Source organism: Podarcis tiliguerta, assembly GCF_965153285.1.
Source record: "Podarcis tiliguerta genome assembly, chromosome: 4".
NCBI classification, from domain to species: domain Eukaryota; kingdom Metazoa; phylum Chordata; class Lepidosauria; order Squamata; family Lacertidae; genus Podarcis; species Podarcis tiliguerta.
In genome coordinates this window covers 18,178,856-18,197,848 of record NC_139537.1, presented here as the reverse complement: position 1 = coordinate 18,197,848, position 18,993 = coordinate 18,178,856, and the positions used below count along the sequence as shown (strand labels likewise).

Below are 18,993 nucleotides of genomic sequence, written 5' to 3'. Positions count from 1 at the left end.
TCCCTTCCAGATCTGCTTCGTTTGAACAGTAGAATAGACTCATGGGAACTTCAGGACCATTCTCCAGGCTAGAAACACATGAAGCAAAAACCAGTGCAGCTAAATGAAAAACAAAAGCCCCAACATAATCAAGAACAGAAAACATAAAGCAAGTTTTGAAAAAAAATATAACCCAGAAAACAAGAATAGCATGACGGGGCGAACAGCTTTTGCACAGGGAGCTCTGTGCAAAGTGGGTTTCTGGCAGTTTCTACATGGCAGGCACATCGTAAAAACCAGCCTTGAGTTACTAACGCCTTGTTAATACGTCACACCGATAAGCAGGCAAGCCAGAATGTGCTGCATTTCAATGTATCAGGTGCGTAATTGTCTAGGAACGAGAGCAAAGCTAATTGAATGAAACCAACTGTTAAAATCTAATATAAATTTATTAAAGCAACAACATATTATTTGGAAGACGCCAACGCATGAGCCAGTTTTTGAAGGAATACTCTGCAGGCTTACCTGCAAGGCCCACCTACGTTTTGGAGCCTCACAGTTCAGAAAACATTTCACACATTACTTTCTGATTAAAATACCTGTGATCCACCTTTTGGGCCCTCAAAGCAACTCCCGCTATTGATCTTGTTACTCACGGCATATTGATTTTAAAAAGCCACAGTCCCATAATGCAACATGGGTACTGCAGTGGATAAGGAACATTAGGGATCTCAACAGAATCTGTAGCATTATAAACAGTAAAAGTAGCAGAACAAACCCCACGTGTGAGCACAGCCTATGTATCACAGTCATTTCGAAGTTCTTGTTTCCCATCAAAGTTCTTACCTGCTTCCTTGGTCCGGATCACTCTAGAGGGCGCGCTTGGATCTCCAGTCCCGATTTTGTTGGTTGCGACAACTCTAAATTCATATTCCACCCACGGGTTCAGCTCGACAGCCATGGCAGACTCCATGTCACCGCTGATGTTTTCTGGAACTACAAAGAACCAGTAAGGAGAGTGACTCATTAAAGCAGCACAACCCATAAACAACTTCTCCCAGTGTTGCTAAACTGAAGTTGGGCGAACCGGCTGCTGTCAGTAGGGCAACTGAGGGGTGCTTGAAGAATCCAACAGTTGCAAATTCCTAAGCAAGGTGCCCTGATTTTCACCTCTCAGACAAAACCTGCAGCTCAAAAACTAATAGATTTCAAACTTTTTCAAATGTTGCATTGCAGCTCTTGTTAAAATGTGTCAAAAATACAGATTTAAGTACCATTTTCAGATTTAAAAAACAACAACATACATTTAAGAATGGCCTCTGAGATAAAATTAGTATTTAAATATTGACTTAAATGAAAGCTAGGCTTCTTTTGTGTGTGTGTGGGGGGGGTTGTTGTTTAATATTTTTTACCAGCAACCAAAACACAAACAGTGAAACCCCCCCCAGGCGGCTGATACATTGGGTAAACATAATCAATAATAGCATATTCAAATCAACCATATGTACAATTTTATATACGTTAACACTCCTTCATCCACAAGGTTTATTTAACTTTTAGCATTTTAATTGCCCCAAATTGTTCAAACCTACCCAAATAATTCAATATCTTCTCAAACCAATCCTCCTCTTTCTCACTGACCTTAAACCCTTTCATTTTGTGGGGGGTTGACCAAATTTAGGAGGGAATTTAAGGGATTACCTCTGAGATGAAACAGAAGGAGAGGGGATGAATTGATTCTGGGGAGAATTAATTCAGAGGCAGGGAAGGAGGCCAACAATTGTATGTGTGTGTCTTCTTAACCTTTCCCTTCTAAAATCGCTCCCCCTTTCCTTTATAATTTTTAAAGCTGCTGGTTTTGTGATTCAGTTTGGTGGCACAGTAGGAGCAGTGAAGCTCTCAGTGCTGTCACCATCATTCTTTCTTCCCAGAGGGTGATGACAAGAATCCCACTGGAGCTGATGCTATAAAACTAAATTGCACAAAAAAGGGGGGAGGGATGGACCTATAACTGAAAGCAGGTGAGGCTGACACCAAAGTGAAGTGAGCTAATCCACCTGTCCCTAAACACGACTAATTTAAGTGCCATTGATATCAATGGGTCTGCTCTAAATGTGGTTAAGTTTGGATCAAAATCATCACATTTTGCCTGGAGAACAGGAGACTGAGAGGTGATATGATTGACACCTTTTATTATCTAAAGGGTTGTCACATGAAAGATGGAGCAAGCTTGTTTCCTCCTGTTCCAGAGGGTAGGGTAGGACCCAAAACCAATGGCTTCAAGTTACAAGAAACGAGATTCCGACTAAACAACAGACCAAACTTTCTGAAAGTAAGAGCTGTTTGATGGTGGAATGGATTCCCACAAGAGGTGGTGGACTCTCCTTCACTGGAGGTTTTTAAGCAGAAGTTGAATGGTCATCTGTCATGGATGCTTTAATTGAGATTCTTCTATCACAGGGGGTTGGACTAGATGAGCCTCAGTATCCTATCCAGTTCTACAATTCTACAACTCTATGAAGACCCCTGTTTTCACTCACGCAGGAAGCTCAGCCTTAGAAGAGTACACACACACACACACACACACACACACACACAGGCTTATCCCTTTAGTCGATGGAAATGTTTTTAACTGATTGAACTAAGCAAGTAATCGATAAAACGTTACAGCTCAGCTTCAAGTTTCTTAATTTCTATGTCGTTAAACACATACACACACACACACACACACAAAGTCTCACCTGTTTTCACTGTCTGCCAACCAAGTGAAAATGGACTCCGTGCTTGAAGATTGTAGGAGGTGATAGGACTGTGGTTGTCCGCCCCCGGTGTCCATGAAAGTGTTGCCGTGGTCTCTGTGATCTCCTCAACAATCACAATCCCTGGAGGCCCAGGTGGACCTGAAAGCAAGGAGATTGAATGTACTACTTTGAAATGCCTATCGCTAACCATGTAGGATAACACCCACATTACCCTTCATTAATTAATCCAGATTACGAACATAAAAAAGTCTTCCTGGATCAGGCGAGTGGCCTAACTAGTTCAACATCCTGTGCCCACAGTGATCAACCAGATGTTTGTGGGGAACTTTCAAAGAGGGCTTGGGCGCCACAGCACTCTCCCCTCTTGTGGTTTTCAGCGAATGCCATTGTCTCTTGAGACAGACAAATGCCAATAATGACTGCCCCCAACAGTGGATATGGAATACAGCCATTGTTGTTGTTTAGTCGTTTAGTTGTGTCTGACTCTTCATGACCCCATGGACCAGAGCACGCCAGGCACTCCTGTCTTCCACTGCCTCCCACAGTTTGGTCAAACTCATGCTGGTAGCTTCGAGAACACTGTCCAACCATCTCACCCTCTGTTGTCCCCTTCTCCTTGTGCGCTAAATCTTTAGCTAGTAGCTGTTAACTTCCTTGAATCTGTCTAATTCTCTGTCAAAGCCATCCAAGATTCTGGCCATCACTATTGTTAAGGTATGCCAGTTATTGGGAATCAGAAATGTGGAGACAGAGCCGTCCCGTCCATGAGGCAGACTGAGACAGTCACCTTGGATGGTTGGATCCCAGAGGTGGTACCCTGAGGAGAAGCAGTGCTGGCTTCTGGCAACATCTCACCAAGTGCTCCACAACATCTTGCAGAGCTCTTGTGAGCTCTTGAGGGGTTTTTTGAGAGATCTCACCAGAAGCCACCATTGCTGCCACTTCTCCTTGCTTTTCTGGTGCAACTACAATTGCTCTCCCTCCTCACTGCTGGAGAAGTGAGGAGAAGCAGCTGCAGCAGTGGTTTCCAGGATCTGGTGAGATCTCACAATCGAAAACTCAGGGCATTGTTGTTGTCCTTATTTTAATGGTGCTTGCTAATTACAGTATTTTTTGCTCTATAAGACTCACTTTTCCCCTCCTAAAAAGTAAGGGGAAATGTGTGTGCATCTTATGGAGCGAATGCCGGCTGCGCAGCTATCCCAGAAGCCAGAACAGCAAGAGGGATTGCTGCTTTCACTGTGCAGTGATCCCTCTTGCTGTTCTGGCTTCTGAGATTCAGAATATTTTTTTTCTTGTTTTCCTCCTTCAAAAACTAGGTGCGTCTTGTGGTCTGGTGCGTCTTATAGAGCGAAAAATACGGTATTTTTTTGCAGTTTTAGCTGCAATCAGCTTGATTTGCAAGCAGAAAGTCACATAAGTGGCTGAATGCGTTGGCACAGATCACAATGATTAACCCTTTATTATTAACTCTTTATACAAGTCTCTGTTAAGAAAACAAGAAAACAGCAGTACATGATCCACCGTATCACAAAAGTTGAAGAGGTACCCCCCAAAGCAGGGGGGAGCACTCTGATCTGTTGGGGAAGTTTGAATTAGGCTGCTTCATTCATTCATTCATTCAATCAATCAATCAATCAATCCATAAAATTTATAATCTGCTTGATTATAAATGTTACAGTGGTTTTAGAAAAAGATAAAGCAATAAAAGGGAGAAAAATTCACAGCCGTACTTTAAACATAACACAAGTTAAAATACTAAAACAGATTAAAATCTCCTCGACTTTCTAAGCTTCTGGGAAGGCTTGTTTAAACAGGAATGTTTTTAGCAGGCACAAAAAATAAAAAAAAAGATTCACTTAAAAATGTGGACAAAATGAAGTCCTCAAGTATGGCTGCCTGCAGCCAGTATAGCTGAGCTAGAATAGGGACCATGGGCTTCCTGAAGTCTGTCCTTATCAAAAGTCTCAGCCTTCTACACTAGCTGAAGTTTCCAAACCGTCTTAAAAAGTAACCCCAGGTGAAGCACATTGCTATAATCAATAGGAGAGTTTACCAAAGCATGAATGACTGAGGCTAAAGCCTTGACTGGAAGGAACAGTTACAACTGCTGCCACCTGGGACACCAGCAGCGACACACGATAAAAAATATATGATGTTTGCAGTTTTGAGCAATGTGCATGAAGGGAAGGAACTCCAGGCCACCTCATAAATTAGGTTGCTTTTTTTTTTTAGTTAAAGCACCAACTCCTCAGACAAGAAAGTCTCTTTGTTATGTGCCAGTAGGTTATCTCCAGAAGCGGTTGGCGGCTTTTATTTTTGCATCTCTGCATACGCTGTAATCTTGGTCATAATAGACAGCGCCGGACAGTTATGCAAGGTACAATTTTAGCCCCATAGAGAGACGGAAAGATTACACCTGTCAGGCTCTTGACAGTGAATTTGCTGGAACAATATTGAAATCTCCATGCGTTAGCCAGGGGAGGCGGAGAGTGCAGCAGCTTCCTTTAGAGTTCGCGCATTTAAGCAGAACAATCTGAAAGAGGTCGTGACTGGTTGTTATGGGAGCTCTGGGTGAGAGGGACAGGGACTGCGGTGACACAACCCATAATACAGTCAGCCACATGGAGTGCAGAGGATCATCTGGCAATGCCAATTTTGAGCTTGCGTCTAATGCTCCATGAGCGGTGTTTGCAAAGCAAATAAAGGGAGCTTCCATTTTAGACAGGGCTCAAGCGATAAGGTACCTTTTAAGCAAACCTGATAAGCAAATGTGCCATCGCACAGTTCAGCCTTGAAAGAAAAGTGTGCTGAACAAGAACGAGAAACCGAAAGAGATTGCCCAGAGCCATACGTGGATATTTGGGGATGGGGAACAAAATATTGGGGGGGGGGTCTGCCCCCCACCTGCACTTCTCCCAAACTTACTGCCCTTCTGCAGAGTGCACCTTCACCTGTCATTTACAACTGGGCACAGGCCTCTCCTCCCGCCTTGCCCTCTTGCCAGTGTGGTGTAGTGGTTAAGAGTGGTGGACTCGTAATCTGGTGAACTGGGTTCGCTTCCCAGCTCCTCCACAAGCAGCTGCTGGGTGACCTTGGGCCAGTCACACTTCTCTGAAGTCTCTCAGCCCCACTCACCTCACAGAGTGTTTGTTGGGGGCGGGGGAGGAAGGGAAAAGGAGATTGTTAGCCTCTTTGAGACCCCTTAAGGGGAGTGAAAGGCAGGATATCAAGTCCAAACTCCTCCTCCTCCTCCTCCTCTTCCTCCTCCTCCTCCTCTTCTTCTTCTTCTTCTTCTTCTTCTTCTTCTTCTTCTTCTTCTTCCCCACTGCCCAAAAAGCTTCTACCTGCTTCCCCCCCACCCGTTGCTCACTCTCCTGCTTGCTTCTCCTACCATTTCCTCGTTTTCATTTCACTTTTAATTTGTATGCCACCTTTCTATATCACTACACCACAAGGCGGTTTGCAGCAACAAGATATACAATAGAGAACACACACCTTCCAACAATCTGATCCGATTCAAAATGTCAGAATAAAACATAACTTTGAAATGGAACGATTTCTAAAGTCATATTCAGTAATCTATTAGAATATCATAGTACACAATCAAGCTGTCTCTCCTACTGGCTGGCTGGCTGGCCTGCTTCTTCCCAGCTGCTCCAGATCAGACATGCTTGGAAATGTCACCAAAAGCTGGGAGGCAAGCAGGGGAAAGAGGGCAGTGCCCAGCTAGAGGGGAGGTGGCTGCCCAAGGGAGGGAGGGAGGAAGGTGCCAACTTGCAAAATATTGGGGGAAGCGACCTCCAAAGTGGAAAGAAGAAGAAGAGTTTGGATTTGATATCCCGCCTTTCACTCCCTTTTAAGGAGTCTCAAAGCGGCTAACATTCTCCTTTCCCTTCCTCCCCCACAACAAACACTCTGTGAGGTGAGTGGGGCTGAGAGACTTCAAAGAAGTGTGACTGGCCCACGGTCACCCAGCAGCTGCATGTGGAGGAGCAGAGACGCGAACCCGGTTCCCCAGATTACGAGACTACCACTCTTAACCACTACACCACACTGGCTCTCTCACATTGTTGCTCCCCCCTCCCGCTGATCTCTGGTGTCTCCAAATAGGACATCCCTCAACCAGAAGCTCTGTCAGGGATGGATCAAGGTTAAGACTGAAATGTAATTGGATTAAATAAGATTTCAGAAGCAAAATTAAACGAATTTATCTTACCTTGAAATCTAGCACATGGGAGGCCATCTAAAAAATATAATCGGCTTATCAGTTGGTTTATTTTTGAATTGTAATTGTAATTCGGTAATGTTAGAATGTGGCTTAAATTGGATATATGTAATTGAAAATTAATAAAAAATCATTTATAAGAAAATAAAAAATAGATTAGCCAATGGTCTGGCCAGGATAAGGCAGCTTCCTATATCCCACCTATATATTCCATTGGAATTGAAATGAGAAACACTGATAAGCACTGCCAGTTATATTCTTTTTTTAAAAAAAAACCAGCCAAGTTGTATATGTGTTTGTGTGTTTTTTTACATCTCACTCTACATTCATGCCAACTGAAATACACAGGAAGCAGCTGAGAGGCTCCAATAAATAAAGCTGGCAGGCGTGAGTGCCATTAGGAATGGAAAATTTGCTTCGGGATCAGAACCAAGAATTGGACTAATCCATCGGTGACAGGGAGCGTCACTCGATTGCCTCCTTGCGCTTGAGGCAAGCATCTTCTCTCACTGCCATAAGCATCTCAAGTCTATGTGAATAGCGTGGTGTGCTTGGAGTCATTATTTTTGCACCCCTGTTCCTGAAGAAGAAGGGGAAAAAATCCCCCACAAAAATCAATTTGCACTAGGATTCAAAGAAGGGTAAACATAAGAAGCGGCGATGCCGAAACAGAAAATGAGTTTGGGAAACGCAGCTCAGTCTTTCGCATGCTGTGAAGCAGTTTTGTTTGTTTGCTACGAAATGGTCTAACAGAAAAGCAGGAAGACTGAAAGGTTGCTGTATGATAGAGCTTTGGCTGCCAGTGTTCGGTTTTCATTCTTTTTCATTGTTAAGATTTTATTAAAATTTGGCAAATCAGGATCAAAATGGATTTTTTTTAATACATACAAAAAAGCGGAAATAATTCCTCATATGTCACATAAGGTCAAGTAGAAGAAGATTTTTAAGGCTACCCTTAAAAAATGGTCTAAAAACTGCCAGTGTTTCAGAATATAGTCGACCATTTCTTATTAAGAAGAACACAGCAGTGTAAAAATAAATTGAAATTGACAGGTTTACCCTCCCTAGTGATATTGCTTGCTTGTTATTTTGAGGCAGTGGCGTAGGGTGGGGGGTGCAGGGGGGGCCGGCCGCACCGGGCGCAACATCTGGGGGGGGGGGCGCACTCGCACTCGCAGCTCTCTGCCCCTACCTGGCACTGCAGTGCTGGCTGTGCGAATCCAATCCGAGCCGCCAGGTCGCCGGCCACTGTGGAGGGGAGGGTGCCAGGCGTGCGCTGCGGTGCAGAGAGAGAGCGAGGGACTATCTGGGGGAGGGACAGTGTAGTGGGGGGGGGCGCAAATTACTTGCCTTGCCCCGGGTGCTGACAACCCATGCTACGCCACTGTTTTGAGGGCATATATATAGGGGGAGGGGGTTATATATATATATTCTGCCTGTGCACAAGGTTCCTAGTGGTCTCCAATCCGCTGCTGCCAAAATCTTCACTCCCTTAACTTCATTTATGCTACAACACCTGATGTTCCCCAGGGTATCCATGGTGCTGATTGCACAATTGAGGTAGTGCAGATTTAATAGATTTGATTTTTACAAAATTGGGGCTTTACTTTTTTTTATGTTCAAGCAGATCTGAGGGCTTTTAAGGCCATGCGGTAGGAGTGCAAATATAAAATAAAGAAACATTGGTAAGGCGAAGAAACTGCTATTCCTTAACAAACCCAGTTTGATAGGTGATGCTGTCTGCGGCAGACTTTGACAGAGGCAATTTAACACTTGTGAAGCTGATATCATAATAGTTCCTTTGCTTCCACCTCCAGAAAAGCAGAACATAATAAGCCCAGGATATACGAAATGGATTTATGTAGCACAGTCTGTCATAATTTTGACTTCAAATAGAGCGTTAATAGAGCATATGAATGTAACAGTTCTAATACTCCCAATATTTCCTACATTCAAAGATACTCAAAGATAAACAAATACCAAGCTCACTTCTGTTTCGAAAGGTTAGAGAGAGAAAACAACACAAGGCTTTCATAGTTTTGGAAGTGTGATGATAGATAGAGTTGCCAGACTTTGGAGACCATTCAGTGGGTGCCAAGTTTAAACCTCAGGGCCATCAGATGATGACTTTTGAATCTTAGGATCTCAGAGTAAAGGGCAGGTAAATTATCATCATCATCATCATCATAATCAACAACAACAACAACATCTTGGGTCTCAGATTTTTGCAGCAGTATTCCTTTGAAACATTATACAGGGTGGCCCAAAAAGTAGAAATACAGCTTTAGAATCCACTTCCTTTGTTCTTGACTCAAGTTTGCTGTCATCACTCGCAACAACAGTAAAGAAAAAACAATATTTTTATCTGACTCCACTATTCTTTCCAATGCCAGTCTGATATTTACTAGCCACTTTGTCATGTGTCAGTTATGTCTACCCATATAATCTGTTGTGATGGATTCCATTGATTCAGCTGTATACCTACTTCTGTATACCCTGTATATATATTCTGAAAACAAAAATATTGCAGAATATCCAAAACATTTTTTCAGTGGAAATTTAGAGGTTAACCCCTCTAATGTTACCCCCTGCAATATCTCTTTCCACCTTAATTTCACAATTTTTTTCTTGGCCTTCACATTTTCAGTTTCATCTTTCTACTGTTAATCCCTGATATTTTCCCCTGCCAGCGTGTCAAAAATATTTCAAGCATGATGATGTTGCAAGTCCGGAGCCAAAACACTATGGTCCATTGCTCCATGAGTCTTTGACAAGCTGGAGACCTGGAAACCCTATGTGACCCAGAATTCGAAAGTATTGAAAGAGTGGGAATAGAGCTGATATTTTATTAATTGGTGGCGGAAAAGCGTCAGGGTGTTGGATCAAAAAAACTTGCAAGCTTTATCCAAGCGCATTAAGGCCAAAATCCAGAAATGATAGGTAGAGAAACATACCCTGTCCCCAGTTCATCACTATGAATGAGGTGGCTCTGTCCCTCTGCCAGACCATTCCCGGCTCAGCTAACCTCCATTGGCAGGTCATAAAAAACCCTGCAGCCTACTTCAGTGTGGCCAAGTGTTCTGTCTCATCTCTCAGCCGAACCTACCTCACAGGGTTGTTGGGGAGATGAAATGGGGAGGAGGAGAACCGTGTACACCATCTTGAGCATGGGTAGGCAACCTAAGGCCCACGGGCTGGATCAGGCCCAATTGCCTTCAGGATCTGGCCCGCGGACTGTCCAGGAATCGCCGCGCGGATCGCCAGCGCATGCATTCTTTCCCTCTCCCTCCTTCACACGGCAGCGGCGCCTCCTCCCTCCCTCCTCCTGGCTTCTCCCTGCCCTGCCTAGAGGAGGAAGGGGGCTGGGCTTTGTTGGTGCCAGCAGCAGCAGTGCTTGAGCGCCCGCCATTTTAAGCAGCCCCTCTCAGGAGCCCTTTCGTGCGCCGCTCATCGTGCCGCTGCCGCCGCCAGCCCCTACTGCTTGCAAGACACAGGTAAGCAGCCACTGGGGCTTGTGGTGCTCTTGCATCAGTCCCCCCCAAATACAGTCCGGCCCCCCCACAAGGTCTGAGGGACAGTGGACTGGCCCCCTGCTGAAAAAGTTTGCTGACCCCTGATCTTGATAGGGGTATATAAATGTAATAAATCTAATGTTTCAAGTGTGGTTTGGTGTCCACTTACCCTGTTAGTCTGGCAAGATTCCTGGAAACTAGAGGGAAGGCTGTTGAGGTTGACCAATGAACTTTCTTCCTTTTGAGTCTTTAAAGTGCATGTTTATAGCTAGAACCTACTTTTTGTAACCAAAAATCATTCTGAAGGATGAGCAACATTTTTCAGAAGCCCTCTCCAAAAGAAAAGGTGAGATTATCAATATAATTGATCTCTACGTCTACCAGACATTTGAGTCTCCCGTGCAATCACCGAGACTTTTAAAGTTATCACCTCTGTCAGTTTTTATATTTTGTTCGTCACCAGCCTTTGCAAACTCTGACCACGTGCCCCTTGTTTGCAGAGTCAAAAATTGTGTAAGGGAAAATGTCACGTAAATGATACATATAAAAGAGAAGGAACGAGCCAAGCACAAGGCAAGAATGGCTTGAAATGCCTTTGCAGGATCATTTATGTTTATCGTGTCCTCAGACGCTGCTATTAGCATACTCACCCCTCACAAGAAGTTCTGCCTCATCTGATATACTGTCTGCTGTGGTCTGTACCCTGCAGCCATATCTCCCAGCATGCATCAGAAGAATGTTCCTGATCATTAAATCTGCAGAGGACGCTTGCTGGAAAGAAAGGAAAAAGCAATACAATAGCACCAGCTTAAAAAACATCACAACTCTTTGTAAAACGGGGGAACAGCTTTGACTGGGAACTTTGGAAGTCTTTATTCCAATCTCCAACTTAACACATTAATGGTAGTGACCCTGCCCTCCAACACACATGTTACAGACACCAAGTGGTTAGGAATGTTGGAGCAGGACCTTGAAGCAGTGGCGTAGCGTGGGGGGTGCAGGGGGGGGTTGGCCGCACCGGGCGCAACATCTGGGGGTTAGGGTTAGGGGACACAAATCCATGGGTTAGGGGGCGCAAATCCACGGGTTAGGGGGGCGCAAATTACTTGCCTTGCCCTGGGTGCTGACAACCCACGCTATGCCACTGCCTTGAAGACTAGGGTTCAAACCTCCATTCAGACTTGAACTTCTTGGATCACCCTGGACCAGTCACAGGATGTATTTTAATGTTTTAATCTTGTATTTTAATCTTGTTTTTAAGTTGTATTTCAATCAGTTTGTTTTTATATCGGGTGTTAGCCAGCCTGAGCCTGGTCTTGGCTGGGGAGGGCGGGGTATAAATAAAATTTATTATTATTATTGCAAAATTTGGAGAAGTGCGAATTCCAAAGAAAGGCTTTGCTTCAGTTCTCATATTGTTTCGGAAAATTCAGACTAGGCAGATTTGCCTTCAGCTGTGAACTGAATTGAATTCCTCCTCCATCTATATATGAGCCTGGGGGCTCAGAGAGTTGGAAAGATATAACAGGGAGGAAACTGACTGCTATATTTAGACCGGAGCTCTATTCACCCATCAGCCCGTGATTATGATTATTTATTATTATGTATATCTGAGTGGCGTTATGAGAAAAGCCAGTTTTAAAGCTGTGAACTGAGAATGCAGTAGCATTTTTCCGTACTTGTAAGCCAAGCTGCTGAGTTCCACATCTTTCGATGCCCCATAAAAGAGTGCTGTTTAAAGCCAAGACAGGATAACTATGTCATTATCTGCTTCTTAAAAAAATTACAGAGTGGCAGATGATAAGCTTCTTAAATTGCAACCGGAGCTCTTAGAAACGTTGTGCTGTATTGACTCACAATAACACACTGTCCCTTTCAGCATTTAATAGGGAAAATTATGAGCTTGATGCTGGAGACTTTCTTACTGAATTACATCTTAATGTACACCGTACTTACAGTTTATCATTACCATCCATTGCAAAGAGGTTTTTGTGTGTGTTTTAAATGTACTTTATCTCTCTCTCTTTATTAGTTTGCTGCTCTCTGATTCACTGTCTGGAATCCCTAGAAACCTGGTTACGGAAAATGATTTTAAAACAGCAAAATGACCTGAAACTTCTCTTCCCCAGGATAAACATGCCAGCTCTTTCAACCGTTCTTCATAGGACTTGGTGTCTAGGTTGTTCACCACCCTGCTAAACCTTTTCTGGAAATTCTGCACTTTGAGCACACACTTCTTAAAATGTTGCTGATATTGTCATGAATCATATTACACTAGAGTTGCAGGATCTTCACACCCATATTTAGAATATTTGCCTCTTTTTGGAGGGTCCTTGATAAAATGCACCCTTCATTTAAACCGAATTCTATCACTTCCTCCTATCTCACATTTATTTTTATTTTTGCATTCTTTCTTGATAACAAACTTTACAAATAAAATTCACAATAATTCCGATGTGTGCGCACGCGAGGGGGGAATTGCTTTACATTATCATTGCACTTGTTATTCTAACATATCAGAAAGAACACCCACTTCTCCATAAATTTATTAGGCTGATTTATTTGTAAAGGTAAAGGTAAAGTTAAAGTGACCCCAGGTCCAACCATGGCCGACTCTGGGGTTGCGGCACTCATCTCGCTTTATTGGCCAAGGGAGCCGGCGTACAGCTTCCGGGTCATGTACCCAGCATGACTAAGCCGCTTCTGGCGAACTGGAGCAGCACACGGAAATGCCGTTTACCTTCCTGCCAGAACGGTACCTATTTATCTACTTGCACTTTGACGTGCTTTCGAACTGCTAGGTTGGCAGGAGCAGGGACCGAGCAACGGGAGCTCACCCCGTCGTGGGGATTCGAACCGCCGACCTTCTGATCGGCAAGTCCTAGACTCTGTGGTTTAACCCACAGCGATTCTGTTACAATAGATTTAATCATTTACACACCATAGATAGATGTTTGAAATCCATTTTAAAAAGTAGTTGATGAGCTTTTTCTTCAGTTATTTGCCATTATTACTTTTTGCCATGGTGATCATTGTCGCTTCCAGATCACTTTCTATGACAACATGTTTTATTTAATCAAACTTTAGGCTCCAAAGGGATTCGTAGCATTTCTAAAATAGGTTCAGACCCACAATTCCAAATTTGTTGTATTTGAAGGCACTTTCGGAAAATACGTTAAAAGAAATGCTTTGGCTGTTCCACTTCTCTAATAATTATCATGTCCTTCTATCCCACATTTGTCAAGGTTGCAAGTACCGATAGTTCTATCCCCCCATTGCAGGGCGTTTTATTTATACTCAGGGTCCCTTCAAACTCTACAGTTCTGTGATTTCCAATTGCTTTCTCAAGGTGCTTCTTTTGCTTTTGCTTTGCTCCCCAAAATAGGCTACTTCACACAGTACTATTTCATGTACGCAGTAGAACATAAGGGCATAACAAGTGCCCAGCTGGATCAAGTCAATGTCCAATCTGTTGGAATCGCCGCTCGACCGAGTTGATAAGGCTCATCTTTGGAATTGCCTCCCGACGATTAATTGAGGACCTGATCCTTTGATAAGGCCTCAGGCACGTTGTCCCAGCAGAGCATCAAAACAGCACGTGGAAGGATGAGATAGTATGAGCTACATTGCTCTGCTTTATTTTCTAGCTATGCAGAGAGCAAAGAAATATACATCCTCTCCCTGTGAGAGCAGAGAGCAACCGAACAACAGAACAAAGAAAACAGGAAACCATTAACGTCACATCCCGTCTCCCTTTCCCGTGAGACTTGAAGGTCTCTGGAATGTAAACAGAGTCCTGCGACTCCAAAAGCAGCTGCTCAGTGATAAGAACAGAAACTAACACAATCTAGACCAGCAGCCTGTTTTTACAGTGGCCAACCAGATGCCTATGGGATGCCTGCAAGCAGGTGCTGAGTGCCAAACAGCACTCTCCCCACTTCTGATTCCCAGCACCTGATGTTCAGAGGCACACTCTGAATAGCTGTGATTTCATACCTGTACACTTGACTGCTCAAATGGAAAAGGTCTTTGCAAATCAGCCAATGCCAGCCATACTTAACGGAGATTTCCTGATTGCAATGGCATTCCTTGCTCCATCTCTCCCCCTGCCTGGGCTGGATCAAAGAAGCATTGCAGGAAAATGCGTCATAAACACGTTGTAAACTTTGTATGAGAAATCGCATTGGCAAAAACGGAACTCCATGGCGCCACCTGGTGTCACATTGTTATAATGCGCATACAACACACATGAGATGCTTTTTCTTTACCAATCTAGCTGAGTCCCTGTGATCACATGAACTGATGTTGGCTCCAACCCTGATCATCCAGTTCCCATGTCATGGTTTGCCCTCTTTTGTTTGAACAGATTGTTTAATAATGGACTGGGGTGATTAGTTCCTCAATGGGAGGGGATGGCTAGTTAGATTTTTTTTAAATCGACAACCTATATGCAGGAAGTTGTTCAAGACTGGTGACATCTATGTGGCAGAAGGAGAAGCAGTTTGCCAGAGGGGGCTAAACAGAGAAGTTGGCATTTTAACTGGGGTGGATCAAACCTAGGGGATCTATTATGTTTAATGAATCTGACGCAAGATTAGTAGTTGCGCTGCCTATTTTAGAGGTTTGCTTGCTTCCAAAGTGCTCTGCCTGTATATTTGCAAACAAGCAGATATTGCAAAGACACTATATATCTGCAGTATTCTTTCTCATACCCAACACACCGTTTAACAATAAATAGCCCATCCCTGGAAGCTCCTACCAGCTGGAAAAACAGGATGATGCAATCACTTTTTCATACCAGCGTTTTGAATTCAATTGTGCCTTTTAGATCTAGTATTTACAGACAATTGGCAAATTCAAACTCTGAATAAGTGTTGAAACACACAAACACTCTCTCACGCACAGGTGATACTTCACTAATAACATAACTCTTCCTTGGGTATATCAAGCCTGACAGAACTGTTGGCACTTGTCTAAGGCAATTGCGCACGAGAAAAATACAGAACAGCAATTCCCATGCTTCCATTGCAGACTTTCAGAATTTCTCAACCCAGTTAGTTCATTGCAACTCTGAAGATGTGATGAATCACTATATTTCACTTTAGCAAGGTGCCAGCTTGGGGATGCAAAGTTTGCAACTTGTCTAGCACGACATCGCTGATTAGCTATGAAATATAGGGTATTCGAGAAGATTAATGTTCTCGATATAAAACCACAGATAGTTAAAGGGTAAGACCAAAACCGGTCCACATTTCCCTTTCCCTCTGAGAATAATTTACATTTAATGCGTGCCTTGTTGTTAAAGCAAATAAAAGTATCGTATATATACAGTGACTGTCTGCTTTTATTGCCTCGGTGCCTTTAAAAAATTGTAGCTGGCACTCTGAGAGGAGGTTCACAGTGAACGAATCCTAATGTTCTCCTCTGGAAGGCAAATGGGTATTCAGCCTACATACCTAAATGGGAGACTGATGGAAAGGGGGTGAATAATAGTTTTTCAGGTGGGGGAAGATAAGAGCAATATAACAGAACCCTTTGCACTTATTCCAACAAAATGCATCTGGAAGGATGGTTCTTAGGCAGAGAACATAGCCACAGGTGCCAACCATTCACCATTAGGGTCTCATTCCTGACCCTACAACTTTTCTGGTGGGTCCGCTCTGCTTGGCAGGTTGCAAACTGTATGATCCACTCTGTGGAATGAAAATTATGCATACTGTTGTTTGCTTGAAATGTTTAGAAATCAGAAGACAAACAAGGGGTTCAGCTGGAGTCTCCACTGAATGTGTGTGTTTCTGACCGATCCTCCTTCTGAGCGGCAAGGCCGCAGGTCATAAACTTTGCATGCACCCCAAGTTCAACCCAGGAATTCAGTTTGTTTTATTTATTAAACATATCTTCCACCCTTCCTTCCAAAGGAGCCCAGGGCTGGGATAGACTGCCACCTGAAGCCCTGGATAATCAGTGAAGATATTACCAGGCTAGATGGTATGACTTGGAAGAATGCAGCTCCCGGCATTCTGAAATATCTCAGCAAAACAAAACAAAAACACCTCACCCCTTGATTCTGCTCTTATTCACAGATCTTGAAAGAGAAGCCAACAGTAAAGAAGAGGAAGTACTACTGTTCTTCCATGTCCCAAAGACACCCATCCAGGAGTGTTCATGGCTCTGGCTTCGCCATGCATTGATGACATGCTCTAAACTCAGTAATCATATGATTTAGCATGTTGTTCAAGCTGCCTTCTTTCTTGGTATACCTGAAGGAGCATCTCCACCCCCACTGTTCAGCCCGAACACTGAGATCCAGCTCCGACGGTCTTCTGGAAGTTCCTTCCCTGTGAGACGTGAAGCTACAGGGAACCAGGCAGAGGGCCTTCTCAGTAGTGGCGCCTGACCTGTGGAACTCCCTCCTATCAGATGTCAGGGAGATAAAGAACTATCTGACTTTTAGAAGACATATGAAGGCAGCCCTGTTTAGGGAAGTTTTGATGTTTGATGCTTTACTGGGTCTGATGTTTTAATTTTTTTGTAAACCACCTAGAGTGGCTAGAGCAACCCAGTAAGATGAGTGGCATATAAATACGTTATTGTTTTAACCAGCTACAGCCTTGTATATACAGGAGACCCAATGGGGCTATATTTTAAGAGTTGGTTTATTCGTTAGGGCAGCCAGCATGGTGCTATGCAGATGTTTTGGACTACAACTCCCTTAATTTCTGACCATTGGCTTTGCTAGCTGGGCCAATGCTGTATTGGGGCTCTTCCTGCTTTACCATAGTGGCCAGGAAACCCCTTCCCAGGACTATTTTGGTCATTTTGGAGGCCAAAACCACATGGACAGGATCTGGGCTGGGTGGGAATCAGGTCGGAACTCCACATGCAGGGGCAAATGAATGGAGAAGGCTTTACAGATGGATTGTGTCCATGCTCATTGGTGGGGAAGTTGTGGACCTCTTATTGCTGTTGGTCTGCAACTCCCATCAACCCTAGCCAGCACAGCTAAGCAACGGCCATAGAAAAGCATGGTCATCAGGGAAACCATAAGTGACAAAAAGCCCCCCATCCGATTTGAAACTACAGTATACCAGACCCTGCTTAGCTTTGCAAATGTGCTAGCAGTTCTATTGCTGCACCACTAGGAGGTCGTATCATAAGTTGTCTTGAAAATAATGGTCCTTTTTCACTTTCCATATCACTGGCAAAGCCGTCAGGCACCATCAGGAATCAGGATGACTCACAGCATTTATTTAGCAGGAATTCTCCAATTAAAGCATTGTGGTTTGAAAAGGAACGTTTTAGCGAGCATTGCCACAGCCCATGAAAACTACTTAATTAGTACAGCATTTTCTGACAAGTGATTTTATGCATATGGACCTTGTTGCTACTGAACTTCATTTAGTCTTCCTGACATTTTAAAGCTGAATAGTTTCCACTTTTTTAAAAAAAGTAACTGGAAAGTTAAAACTAGTAAAAAAAGAAGAAGCAAAAATGGTAGGGTACTGGTTTTCACACACGTTCAGGGCATCCTTTAAGCACCAGTGTTTGTCAGCTGAAGTGTCCCTGAACATCTGTCATGGACACTTGCCTGTTGCAAAGGACTCTGGGAGATTTATGGGAGTCCAGGGCACCATTAAGGCCGTTCAGAGGATGGAAACCCCCATTACCTGAGTGTACTGGACTTTCCTTCCCATGCAGTCTCCTTGAATTTCGCAGTCCGCCTCGCCTAACCTACTTTGCCATGTGAGACTACTGTGAGGCAGAGAGGGCTTGCCCTGATGCCGGGGAATGAGTAGTTAGCCAAGGGTGTTTTTGAACTGTTCTGTTTCACACTTTCGTTCTTGTTTTGAGTGTGTTCTGTAGTTAGCTGTACTAAACAATGTTTGGGATTTGTAAGAGATGTGCCAACTTTTATGTTAGAATAATCTTGTTTTTTAATAAATTCTGGAAAAAGGACTTTTTCCTGTTTCTGTCTTTTGTGCCTTTCTGTCTGGGAAGCTAAACCAGCACCTGACCACTTAGTCGCCTACCAGAGCCTGTAGGATTTCTGTCTGTGCCACAGTAAAGTGACACAGGGTGGGGCAGCCCGGTAACGCTGAAGAGTAATCTCCTTCCTTAGGTTACTTCTTGGGGCTGTTCTGAGATAGGGAAGTGGTGGCAGCATACTACTGCTTCTGTTTGTGTGTGTGTGTGTGTGTGTGTGTGTGTGTGTGTTCTGAAAAAGCTTCTGCACACTCCTCTCTCTCTCAGCTGGGTCTTGCCGGACTTGGAGGGCAGGTTGGAGGGATGGGGGAGTGCGCACAAATGCTTTGTTGTTATTTAGTCGTGTCTGACTCTTCATGACCCCATGGACCAGAGCACGCCAGGCCCTCCTGTCTTCCACTGCCTCCCGCAGTTTGGTCAAACTCATACTGGTAGCTTCGAGGACACTGTCCAACCATCTCGTCCTCTGTCATCCCCTTCTCCTTGTGCCCTCCATCTTTCCCAACATCAGGGTCTTTCCCAGGGAGTC

The 18,993-nt window shown here is 43.9% G+C and overlaps 1 protein-coding gene across 4 annotated transcripts in view; it reads right to left on the bottom strand.

Moving 5' to 3' along the window:
• The window catches only part of CNTN5 (contactin 5), a 661,907-nt gene that overhangs the window by 45,202 nt on the left and 597,712 nt on the right, over positions 1-18,993 (bottom strand). For all 4 annotated transcript variants that reach the window (XM_083436171.1, XM_083436170.1, XM_083436173.1 and 1 more), the window contains 3 exons: positions 11,132-11,252; positions 2,721-2,879; positions 826-975 (listed from right to left, as the gene is read on the bottom strand). In XM_083436171.1, coding sequence (XP_083292297.1) covers positions 826-975; positions 2,721-2,879; positions 11,132-11,252 — 430 coding nt within the window. The remainder of the gene's footprint in view (positions 1-825; positions 976-2,720; positions 2,880-11,131; positions 11,253-18,993) is intronic.